This window comes from Pseudophryne corroboree, chromosome 6, assembly GCF_028390025.1.
Source record: "Pseudophryne corroboree isolate aPseCor3 chromosome 6, aPseCor3.hap2, whole genome shotgun sequence".
NCBI lineage: Eukaryota > Metazoa > Chordata > Amphibia > Anura > Myobatrachidae > Pseudophryne > Pseudophryne corroboree.
Window position 1 is genome coordinate 70,443,192 of NC_086449.1, and position 13,334 is coordinate 70,456,525.

The 13,334-nt window shown below is 48.2% G+C and overlaps 1 protein-coding gene across 1 annotated transcript; it reads left to right on the top strand.

Moving 5' to 3' along the window:
- Window positions 1-230: 230 nt before the first annotated feature.
- C6H19orf53 (chromosome 6 C19orf53 homolog) lies at window positions 231-10,033 on the top strand. The gene is made up of 3 exons (XM_063931107.1): window positions 231-455; window positions 1,455-1,510; window positions 9,764-10,033. The coding sequence occupies exons 1-3, from the start codon at window positions 377-379 to the stop codon at window positions 9,908-9,910; spliced, it is 282 nt and encodes a 93-aa protein (XP_063787177.1). The 5' UTR covers window positions 231-376; the 3' UTR covers window positions 9,911-10,033.
- Window positions 10,034-13,334: the final 3,301 nt, after the last annotated feature.

Consider the following 13,334-nt stretch of genomic DNA (forward strand, 5'->3'; position numbering starts at 1 on the left):
GATTACACAGGTTCTGTAGCTGATTAAAACCATCTGAAATGCAGGTTTGAAGTCAATAAGCCACAGAACCTGTGTAATTACTTCATCTTCTGTTTAAAGTAATTTAGATATTTAGTATACGCCCAGCATGATCACAATACACTAAGCTGCCAGTGAGAGTCCCCTACTCATTAATACAACATATGTCGCCACTGACGATCCAACTCCACCAATAAGATGGCGGCATCCGGCAGTGACGTGTAGCTCCTGCTGCCTCAACCAAGATGTCCGCGCGCTGGTGACGCCTGTGTACGGGGCGTCAGTGGGGTCAGCCACAACTCTTCTGCGAGAGCAGCACGGTGTTTCCCGTTCGTCTATCCCGCTAGTGCCGTGTGTCATGGCTCAGGGTGCGGGGAAGCTCAAGGCGAAAGCCAAGAAAAATACTGGGAAGAAGCCGGCGATTGTACGGAAGGGAGGTGAGTGCTGTGCACGTCACTCTGCAGTCTGTATATATATATATATATATATATATATATATATATATATAAAATCACACTGTGTGCATTGTATATATCAACTCACTATAAATCAGGGATCTCTGGTGCTCACGGTTGATGAATGAGATACAATCCAGCGTTTCAGAAGTGGGGGTGATACTTTCATCAGAGATCATATACAGGCAGCAGCACTGCCCTTGTACATCCTATCCTCCTGCTGCGTGCAGTGCGCTCTGCAGCCAGAGGTGCTACACTGCGCCCAACCAGAGGCAAAGACGGACATAGAGCCTGATTCAGGTGGATCGCTTATCAGCAGCATGTGTCTTTAGTCTTTGTGCCGCCATTGTCCTGCGCTGGTGGTTGCAAAGTTAATTTCTGAAACGTCATTGACAGACAGGGAATGTGTGGGTGGGGTAACTGCTGCTCTGAAGTCCGAGAACTTCCTGGCATGTGGCGTCTTAGTACGAAGCCGCAGAGACTCGCAAAGCCACCAGTGGGTGTCTCAGTACAAATCCTGGCGGCTGTGACATTTCCATATTATTGCAAAGCAGCTGTGATTCCATTAGCTTCCATCCGATGATTGGGGAACTGCACATGCACAAGTTGGGTACTGCGTGATCGCTCGCATATCCCCCCCCCCTTAGCATTCGGGGGTGTGACTATCTGGATCTGGAAGAGGGGTTCCGATGGCCGGGCTGAGCACGCTTCGGCTTATGCAGACTGGCCTACAGGCGCCTCACGCGACATTACAGTACTGGTTGTACGGTATTGCACAGCCACTTACCTGCGACTGTGCAATACCAACCAGATCAGAATCCCATATGTGGGCTGAATGAGTATGCAGCCATTGAATTGGCCAGAAACTAGTGATGTCCATGAGGTATGGGTGTTGTATTGGGGACAATATGACGGCACCATGAGTAGTTAGGGGGGACGTTCTCAGACGTGTATGATAAAACCTTCTCTTCTCCTTTACAGCGCGAATGATTGCACCCAAAAAGTCTCGTATAATACACCAGCAGAAGCTGAAGAAGGTGAGTGCCCTCTGCAAATACCCCGGCAGCACATTACAGCTCCTCTATAGTGTACATTTATTCCGGGGTAAATCTATCCTCTGTGTGGTGTATATGCCCAAATGATTTATATCCCTGTAAGTAGTCATGGGAATAAGTCGTATAATAATCTCTTAATTATTCTTCACATTTACCATAAGTGGGTGCAGCCATCTTTGTTGTCCATGTGAAAGTGAATAAGAGGCAGAGACACCAGTTAGTGCCGTTCCAACTAATGGGAACATAACTACAGACTACTAAAATCCGGTAATATTGGCCCTCATTCTGAGTTGATCGATCGATGCTGTTTTTCGCAGCGCAGTGATCTGATTACTACTGCGTATTACTAATGCGCACGCGCATCGTACGGGTACAAACAGCATCGTTGCTGTGCAATGCTTCTAGCGACGAATCCATTCGCACAACCGATCGCAAAGAGATTGAGAGGAAGAAGGTGTTTATATGGGTGTCAACTGACCGTTTTCTGGGAGTGGTAGGGGAAACGCAGGAGTTTGCAGGGCGGGTGTCTCGCGTCCATTACAGGACCGGACAGGCTGAAGTGATCGCAGCGGCTGAGTAAGTCCGGAGCTACTCAGAGACTGCAAAAAACTCTTTCGTCCCGCTCGGCTGCACAAGCGTTCGCACACTTGCATAGTGAAAATACACTCTCCTATAGGCGGCGACTATCTGATCGCTGCTCTGCAAAAAATATCTAGCGACCGATCAACTCGGAATGAGGGCCTTTGTCAGTTGGTGGCGACAGAGCAAGCAGCCCTTTACTCGACACTGTGCAGCAAAGAACCTGTCATTTCGGGCCCAGAGACGAAGTGCAGCCCTGAGCAGTGTAGCACTTAATAGAAGTCACACGTCAGAAGTTTCTGCTTCCTGAGATCCGCAGGTGAGGGGAAGAAGAGCTGTAGTTTCTGAGTAATACCCCTTTCAGACCGCCAGCAATAACCCGGGTTATTGCACTTGAGCGCCCAGCAAATCGGGTTTCTGTGCAGTCTCAACGGGGTCGTCACCAACCCAGCAATATGCCGGGTCGGGCCGCTGTCTGAAAGGGGTCTCTTGTCTGATCGCACCCAAGAAGGACCCGTGTACGGATACCAGGTGCGACCTGGCCAATTGGTCGGAAAGGGGTATAAGTTAAGTCAAGTACACACTATCCACCGGGCCGATCAGCTGCTAATTGTATGGACGGCCTAATGATGGGATAGTGTGTATACAGGGGGGTTAGCTAATAAACCGCTTCCAACACTTCTACAACGGTCAGATCCGATCTGGTGCGCCGCACACTAGTTCCTGCTCCGTGTGTACAGGTGCCCACCGATCCGATAATCTCTCTGTCAGATAGGAGCATTTATCCAATCAGCACACACTGTCTGATAGTGTGCACCCAGCTTTTGTGTGACACTGTGACTCCAGGTTCACTGGTTTCATGACCGTGTACCCTGTGTCTGCCTGTTTTTCCCTATTATCTTTCCTGTCTGATGAGGTGCGTGACACCTCTAAATAAGAACATTAGGCAGACGGGAAGAGTTCCTTTACAGATAGCACGAGGAAACCATCCTCTGCTGATCATGGGGGCAGCATAGACGTAAGCAGGCTTAGTTTGGTAAGAAGCCATCACTCTTATCCTCAGACAGAGTGCATGATGGGTAGTCTCCACCCAGGCAGGTGCAGTGGTGGGGGATCGGCTGCTTCTTTACTGGGATCAGTGGTTTACTTTCACCTCCTGGATGAGGAGCGTCATGGATATATGTATGTAACTTTGTTATACTTCCCACCCGAAGGGGCAGCTCTGTGACGCCCCCGTAAGTTAAAAGAGAGGAATATAATACTTCAGGTAAATCCTTTTACCTGGATCCCATAAAGAAAACTGGGTCACCCACACTACACCCCCACCCCCCGTCCTTCTCTTTACGCTCTGTTAAACATTTACAGACGTTATCAGGTTTAGAGGCCTATTTATCATGGGATTGTGCCCCAATCAGACGACAACTATCATGGGGCCTACATTTCTCCTCTCTGCATGAGGGCAATGATAGTTCCCTCCAAAACTCGTTCCCAATTTTTTTATGGACGTTGTAGTGCAGGTAAGGGCACGTGTGCAATTTTAATAAATAGACCCCAGTGGGTTTTTTAATTTTATTCTGGGGTAATTTGTTAATTTTCTAATCTCTTAAATCTCTTCTATAAAACATGTTGAATTTTAATTTAAGAGGTTCTCACGTGCCCTGGATCATCGTTTATTTGTAAGGTGTCACAATATTTCTCAGAGCCGGAGATTGCAAATCCTACATATAAATCATCGTACATAAACACAGTGCAGGTACGGTACATAGGAGGATAATGGGATTGGTGCTGCCCGGATGTAATGGCGTCACTCGTTCTTGATCTGGGCCTACCTTCTGCTCATTAAGTGCACGCTGATCACTGCTTATCTGATGCATTGTGGGTACTACACCAGTTCGCATTGCATAGCTTGTGTGATTTCGCTGTTTGCGAGTGCCTGTATGCTCATTAATTGTTTATACATCCTCCCTTATATTTTATTTTTTATATAACTTCACTAACAACTACACATTAGTCCCAATGTATCAGCAATAGTTGCTAGTAGCGTTCTAGCATTTCTGGAGATTATAGCAGCTATGTCACCTGGCTGTAAACCGTATTTCTCTGACGTCCTAGTGGATGCTGGGGACTCCGTAAGGACCATGGGGAATAGCGGCTCCGTAGGAGACTGGGCACATCTAAAGAAAGATTTAGGACTATCTGGTGTGCACTGGCTCCTCCCCCTATGACCCTCTTCCAGACCTCAGTTAGATTTCTGTGCCCGGCCGAATTGGATGCACACTAGGGGCTCTCCTGAGCTCCTAGAAAGAAAGTATAGTTTAGGTTTTTTTATTTTACAGTGAGACCTGCTGGCAACAGGCTCACTGCAACGAGGGACTAAGGGGAGAAGAAGCGAACCTACCTAACTGGTGGTAGCTTGGGCTTCTTAGGCTACTGGACACCATTAGCTCCAGAGGGATCGAACACAGGACCCGACCTCGTCGTCCGGTCCCGGAGCCGCGCCGCCATCCCTCTTACAGAGCCAGAAGCAAGAAGTGTCCGGAAAATCGGCGGCTGAAGACTTCTGTCTTCTCCAAGGTAGCGCACAGCACTGCAGCTGTGCGCCATTGCTCCTCAGGCACACCACACACTCCGGTCACTGATGGGTGCAGGGCGCTGGGGGGGGGGGGGGGCGCCCTGAGCAGCAATATTAACACCTTGGCTGGCAAAACTGACACCATATATAGCCCCAGGGGCTATATAGGTGTAAATTACCCCTGCCAGAGTTACACAAACAGCGGGAGAAAGCCCGCCGAAAAAGGGGCAGAGCCATCTCCCTCAGCACACTGGCCCCATTTTCCCTCACAGCTCCGCTGGAAGGATCGCTCCCTGGCTCTCCCCTGCAGTCCTGCACTACAGAAAGGGTAAAAAAGAGAGGGGGGGCAATAAATTTAGGCGCAGTATATTTATTATAAGCAGCTATAAGGGAAAACACTCTGTATAGTGATATCCCTGTGTTATATAGCGCTCTGGTGTGTGCTGGCATACTCTCCCTCTGTCTCCCCGAAGGGCTTTGTGGGGTCCTGTCCTCTGTCAGAGCATTCCCTGTGTGTGTGCTGTGTGTCGGTACTGCTGTGTCGACATGTATGATGAGGATAATGATGTGGAGGCAGAGCAAATGCCTGTGAATGTGATGTCACCCCCTGCGGGGTCGACACCAATGTGGATGGACTTATGGAAGGAATTACGTGACAGTGTCAGCTCCTTACATAGAAGGTTTGACGACATAGGACAGCCGGCTACTCAGCTTGTGCCTGTCCAAGCGTCTCAAATGTCATCAGGGGCTCTAAAACGCCCGCTACCTCAGATGGCAGACACAGATGTTGACACGGATACCGACTCCAGTGTCGACGACGATGAGACTAGTGTACCTTCCAATAGGACCACCCGTTACATGATTGAGGCAGTGAAAAATGTATTACACATTTCTGATAGTACCCCAGGTACCACAAAAAAGGGTATTATGTTTGGTGAGAAAAAACTACCAGTAGTTTTTCCTGCATCTGAGGAATTAAATGAGGTGTGTGAGGAAACATGGACTTCCCCCGATGAGAAATTGATAATTTCTAAACGGTTATTGGCAGCGTACCCTTTCCCGCCAGAGAATAGGTCACGTTGGGAAATGCCCCCTAGGGTAGATAAAGCGCTTACACATTTATCAAAAAAGGTGGCACTACCGTCTCCGGATACGGCCGCCCTGAAGGAACCTGCTGATAGAAAGCAGGAGGCTACCCTTAAAGCTATATATACACACACGGGCATTATATTGCGACCAGCGATTGCATCGGCATGGATGTGCAGTGCTGCTGCGTGGTCAGATTCCCTGTCGGATAATATTGATACTATGGATAGGGACAATATTTTGCTGACAATAGAGCATATAAAAGACGCTGTCTTATACATGCGTGATGCACAGAGGGATATTTGCCGGCTGGCATAAAAAATAAGCGCAATGTCCATCGCCGCCAGAAGGGGGTTATGGACTCGGCAGTGGTCAGGTGATGCCGATTCAAAAAGGCACATGGAAGTTTTGCCTTATAGGGGGGTGGAACTGTTTGGGGATGGTCTTTCAGACCTCGTTTCCACAGCTACGGCTGGGAAATCGACATTTTTGCCACAGGCTACCCCACAGCAAAAGAAAGCACCGTATTATCAAGTACAGTCCTTTCGGCCACATAAACACAAGAGGGCTCGAGGCGCATCCTTTCTGCCGAGAGGCAAAGGTAGAGGGAAAAAACTGCAGCATACAGCCAGTTCCCAAGAGCAGAAGTCCTCCCCCGCGTCCGGTAAGTCCACAGCATGACGCTGGGGCTTCACAGGCGGACCCGGGGACGGTAGGGGCCCGTCTCAGAAATTTCAGCGCACAGTGGGCTCTCTCACAGGTGGATCCCTGGATCTTTCAAGTAGTATCTCAGGGGTACAGACTGGAATTTGAGACGTCCCCCCCCCCCCCCCCCCCCCCCCTGCCGTTTCCTAAAATCTGCCTTACCAGCAACTCCCTCTGCCAGGGAGGCAGTGTGGTGGCTATCCAAAAACTATATTCACAGCAAGTGATTGTCAAGGTACCCCTCCTTCAGCAAGGAAAGGGTTACTATTCCACAATGTTTGTGGTATCGAAACCGGACGGTTCGGTGAGACCCATCTTAAATTTAAAAGCCTTGAACACATATCAAAAGATTCAAGTTCAAGATGGAATTGCTCAGGGCGGTTATTGCGAGCCTGGACGAGGGGGATTAAGTGGTCTCTCTGGACATCAAGGATGCCTACCTGCATGTCCCCATTTACCCTCCTCACCAGGAGTACCTCAGGTTCGTGGTACAGGACTGTCACTATCGGTTCCAGACGCTGCCGTTTGGGTTATCCACGGCACCGAGGGTCTTTACCAAGGTAATGGCCGAAATTATGATACTTCTTCGGAAGAAGGGGGTTTTAATTATCCCGTACTTGGACGATCTCCTGATAAAGGCGAGGTCCAAGGAACAGTTGTTAGTGGGGGTAGCACTTTCTCGGGAAGTGCTGCAGCAGCACGGCTGGATTCTCAATATCCCAAAGTCACAGCTGGTCCCAACAACATGTCTTCTGTTCCTGGGAATGATTCTTGACACAGACCAGAAAAAAGTATTTCTTCCAGTGGAAAAAGCAGAGGAGTTGTCATCTATAGTCAGAAACCTCCTAAAACCGGGACAGGTGTCGGTACATCAATGCACGCGAGTCCTGGGAAAAATGGTAGCTTCGTACGAAGCAATTCCATTCGGAAGGTTCCATGCAAGGATTTTCCAGTGGGACCTGTTGGACAAATGGTCCGGGTCGCATCTCCAGATGCAGCAGCGGATAACCCTGTTGGCAAGGACCAGGGTGTCACTACTGTGGTGGCTGCAGAGGGCTCATCTCCTAGAGGGCCGCAGATTCGGAATTCAGGACTGGGTCCTGGTGACCACAGATGCCAGCCTTCGGGGCTGGGGAGCGGTCACACGAAGAAATTTCCAGGGACCGTGTTAGCACTGGCAGCAGTGTTCATTCCGGGAGTGGACAACTGGGAAGCAGACTTCCTCAGCAGACACGACCTCCACCCGGGAGAATGGGGACTTTATCCAGAAGTCTTCCAAATGCTGGTAAACCGTTGAGAAAGACCACAGGTGGACATGATGGCGTCCCGTCTCAATGATATTGCGCCAGGTCAAGGGACCCTCAGGCGATCGCTGTGGACGCTCTAGTAACACCGTGGGTGTACCAGTCGGTTTATGTGTTTCCTCCTCTGCCTCTTATTCCCAAGGTACTGAGAATAATACGAAGGGGAGGAGTGAGAACTATATACTCGTGGTTCCGGATTGGCCAAGAAGGGCTTGGTACCCGGAACTTCAAGAGATGCTTTCAGAGGACCCATGGCCTCTACCGCTAAGGCGGGACCTGCTGCAGCAGGGGCCCTGCCTGTTCCAAGACTTACCGCGGCTGCGTTTGACGGCATGGCAGTTGAACACCGGATCCTGAAGGAAAAATGCATTCAGGAGGAAGTCATCCCTACCCTGATCAAAGCCAGGAAGGATGTCACTGCAAAACATTATCACCGCATTTGGCGAAAATATGTTGCTTGGTGTGAGGCCAGGAAGGCCCCAACGGAGGAATTTCAACTGGGTCGATTCCTGCATTTCCTGCAAGCAGGGGTGACGTTGGGCCTCAAATTGGGGTCCATTAAGGTCCAGATTTCGGCTCTGTCGATTTTCTTCCAGAAAGAACTGGCTTCACTGCCTGAAGTTCAGACATTTGTCAAAGGAGTTCTGCATATTCATCCTCCTTTTGTGCCCCCAGTGGCACCTTGGGATCTCAATGTGGTTTTGGAGTTCCTAAAATTACATTGGTTTGAGCCACTTAAAACCGTGGATTTGAAATATCTCACGTGGAAAGTGGTCATGCTGTTGGCCCTGGCTTCGGCCAGGTGTGTGTCAGAATTGGCAGCTTTGTCTTATAAAAGCCCTTATCTGATTTTCCATATGGATAGGGCAGAGTTGAGGACTCGTCCTCAGTTTCTCCTGAAATGTGGCATCAGCTTTTCACTTGAACCAACCTATTGTGGTGCCTGCGGCTACTAGGGACTTGGAGGATTCCAAGTTACTGGACGTAGTCAAGGCCCTGAAAATGTATGTTTACAGGACGGCTGGTGTCCGGAAAACTGAATCGCTGTTTATCTTGTATGCACCCAACAAACTGGGTGCTCCTGCTTCTAAGCAGACTATTGCGCGCTGGATTTGTAGCACTATTCAGCTGGCGCATTCTGCGGTAGGACTCCCGCAGCCTAAATCTGTAAAAGCCCATTCCACAAGGAAGGTGGGCTCATCTTGGGCGGCTGCCCGAGGGGTCTCGGCACTGCAACTTTGCCGAGCGGCTACTTGGTCAGGGTCTAACACTTTTGCAAAATTCTACAAATTTGATACCCTGGCTGAGGAGGACCTGGAGTTCTCTCATTCGGTGCTGCAGAGTCATCCGCACTCTCCCGCCCATTTGGGAGCTTTGGTATAATCCCCATGGTCCTTACGGAGTCCCCAGCATCCACTAGGACGTCAGAGAAAATAGGAATTTACTCACTGGTAATTCTATTTCTCGTAGTCCATAGTGGATGCTGGGCGCCCATCCCAAGTGCGGATTGTCTGCAATACTTGTAAATAGTTATTGTTAACTAATCGGGTTATTGTTGGGAGCCATCTGTTCAGAGGCTCCATTGTTATCATACTGTTAAGTGGGTATAATATCACGAGTTGTACGGTGTGATTGGTGTGGCTGGTATGAGTCTTACCCGGGATTCAAAATCCTTCCTTATTGTGTCAGCTCTTCCGGGCACAGTATCCTAACTGAGGCTTGAAAGAGGGTCATAGGGGGAGGAGCCAGTGCACACCAGGTAGTCCTAAATCTTTCTTTAGATGTGCCCAGTCTCCTGCGCAGCCGCTATTCCCCATGGTCCTTACGGAGTCCCCAGCATCCACTATGGACTACGAGAAATAGAATTACCGGTGAGTCAAATCTTATTTTTTGCTCCATCCGATTCCTCCGCCTCAGTCCGTACAGTCTGCATGTTTGCTAAGTGAATAACACACGTCTCTCCTACCCTCCTCTCTGCACCCTACACAGAACCTGGAGGTACAGATCCGGAACAAGATAGAGCATGACGTCACCATGAAAGCCAGCGCAAACATGCATAAGAAGCTCTCCGTGCTGAAAACCCCCCAGCAGGACAAGAAAGGGAAGAATGACTTAGTTGCAGGAAACAAGTCTTAAGCCGAGGGTCCATGCTTCAATGTAGGCGCCACTGGCCGGGTATTCATCGGGTCTCCACATCGCCAGCTTTGTACATACGTTATTTGTCCATTGGAATCTTAATAAAATTTGTATTCTCTAAAATCTCTGTTTCCTGCTTTACAATAGTCTAATGTGGATAAGGTGAACGGATCCTGCTGTTCCCTCATTGTAGGGACTAGAAGCTGATTGTGAGCTCTGGGGGCAAAAAGCCATTGTGAAGCTATCAGTGAAAAGAAACAATGAACAGTGCTAGTGTTTCACCATGGCTGTAGGAGTGACGCTAAATTCCTTGTCACCCTGTGGTGATACAAAGGCTCCTTTCGGCTTGTGTATAAAGCCAGGCTGGTAGACAGTACAGTGCGATTAGCATTGAACCTTTGTAGCTGATATCTCCATGCTTCTGAAGCTGTTTACTGTGACCAAGCATGAAACAAATATATACCTATTATTTTACTTTAATGCTACTCCAATTTACATTTGCAGTTTCCGCCGCTGCACAAAATGGAAACCTGACTTAGGGGGTAATTCAGAGTTAATCGCAACAGCAAATTTGTTAGCAGTTGGGCAAAACCATGTGCATTGCAAGGGGGGCAGATGTAACATGTGCAGAGAGAGTTAGATTTGGGCAGGTTATATTGTTTCTGTGCAGGGTAAATACTGTCTGCTTTATTTTTACACTGCAATTTAGATTTCAGTTTGAACATACCCCACCCAAATCTAACTCTCTCTGCACATGTTATATCTGCCCCTCACACACACACACCTGCAGTGCGCATGGTTTTGCCCAACTGCTAACAAATTTGCTGCTGCGATCAACTCTGAATTGGGCCCTTAGACACGGTGGAGGATGCCATTTTGTGGGTGGAGCCAATGTTCAGCATCACCCCTGAGCGTTGTCACTAGTCCCCAATGAAGGGATAGGCTGCATTCACTTTGGATATTGGTTCGGCTTTTGTTATACGTGATATCGGATGGACACTGGCTCTCATTCAGATCCCGATGTCCGCATGCGCCGAACCCGTACTGCGATGGCGGAAGCATGGTGGCATCAGACTATCAGGGATTGATAGTTTGATGCTGGATAGGGGCAGCGATGGCCGCCATTTCTTAAAATGGAGGCGTGTCGCCGGCTTTGTAGGGGAGGGAAGAGGCCAGGATCTCAGTCAGATGCCGGAGATTTCCTGGCCTCTGTGTAGCAAATGCCCCATGGGTCACACTGCTGGCCGATGGTGATCTGATACTTTCGGACCAGTGATGCAGTAGGAGGCGTGACGCTTACTGCTGCATTACCGTATTAGAGCTATCGCTGATGCTCGTGTAACCAGCAGAGATAGCAACACCAACTACATCTGAATGAGGACCCCTGTGGGGTCCTGTCATCATCCGGCATTCAGCAGCATAAGCCATTGACTATTCTCTATAACACGCTGCGGAATATGTGTGCGCTTGTAAATATCTGTACATAAATCATGCCGCCTGTCCGTGCCAGCCTGCCTAGGCAGTGACTAAGGGCCAGAGCCCCCCCATGGCAGCAGTGTAGCGAGCACAGCACCCCATGTCACCAATAATTCAATCTTGTACCTTCATTAAGTTCTTTGCAGCCTCCAGGCTGAGAGAGACACAACAGACTTTCTATAGCATCATCTGCCTGGCCAGTTGTCATTGCAGTTTATTGTCTACCAGGGACAATGCCTGATTCTTCTGTTTCAGTTCTTGAATGGGGGGCAGTTCCCGTTGCTTTACATCCCACCTTCCTCACTCAGGGCCCGTGGCCTCACCCAGGGCATTCCCATCCCATGTGGGTTCTTACTACACTGGAAAATGCAGATACTGCCATGTTATGTGTGTGTGGGTAATGTGCTAGTTATGTGCAGCCTGCTTTACTGCCATGTAAACTGTGTGTGGGTAACATGCTGGTTATGTGCAGCCGGCATTACTGCCATGTTACATGTGTGTGTGCTGGTTATGTGCAGCCGGCATTACTGCCATGTTATGAGTGTGTGGGTAACATGCTGATTATGTGCAGCCGGCATTACTGTTGTGTTATATGTGTTTGTGCTGGTTATGTGCAGCTTGCGTTATTGCCATGTTATATGTGTGTGGGAATGTGCTAGTTATGTGCAGTCTGCGTTATTGCCATGTTATATGTGTGTGTAGTGTGCTGGTTATGTTCACCTTGCGTAACTGCCATGTTATGTGTGTGTGTGTGTGTGGAATGTGCTGGTTACGTGCAGCCTGCGTTACTGCCGTGTTATATGTTTGTGTGGGGAATGTGCTGGTTATGTGCAGCCTGCATTACTGCCATGTTATATGTGTATGTTGCTAATGTGCTGGTTATGTGCAGCCGGCGTTACTGCCATGTTATGTGTGTGTGTGTGTGTGTGGGGAATGTGCTGGTTGTGTGCAGCCTACGTTACTGCCGTGTTATAGGTTTGTGTGTAATGTGCTGATTATGTGCAGCCTGCGTTACTGCCATGTTAACTGTGTGTGGGTAACATGCTGGTTATGTGCAGCCGGCATTACTACCATGTTATGTGTGTGTGTGTGTGGGGAATGTGCTGGTTGTGTGCAGCCTACGTTACTGCCGTGTTATATGTTTGTGTGTAATGTGCTGATTATGTGCAGCCTGCGTTACTGCCATGTAAACTGTATGTGGGTAACATGCTGGTTATGTGCAGCCGGCATTACTGCCATGTTATATGTTTGTGTGGGGAATGTGCTGATTATGTGCAGCCTGCGTTACTACCATGTTATATGTGTGTGTGGGTAACATGCTGGTCATGTGCAGCCTGCGTTACTGCCATGAGATAGATAGATAGATAGATAGAGATATATATATATATATATATATATATATATATATATATATATATATATATATATATATATATATATATATATATATATATATATATATATATATAGAATAGGAGATCCTTTTTGCGCTCTAAAATTGGACCTATACCTTTGATTGTACTCAATAATTTTATTAAGGGGCAAGCTTCTACACAGAGATGGTCCCCTGTCGAACAAGACCAAAAATAGGAATCAAGAAATAGTACACTGCTCAAAAAAATAAAGGGAACACTAAAATAACACATCCTAGATCTGAATGAATGAAATATTCTTATTAAATACTTTGTTCTTTACATAGTTGAATGTGCTGACAACAAAATCACACAAAAATTATGAATGGAAATCAAATTTATTAACCCATGGAGGTCTGGATTTGGAGTCACACTCAAAATTAAAGTGGAAAAACACACTACAGGCTGATCCAACTTTGATGTAATGTCCTTAAAACAAGTCAAAATGAGGCTCAGTAGTGTGTGTGGCCTCCACGTGCCTGTATGACCTCCCTACAACGCCTGGGCATGCTCCTGATGAGGTGGCGGATGTTCTC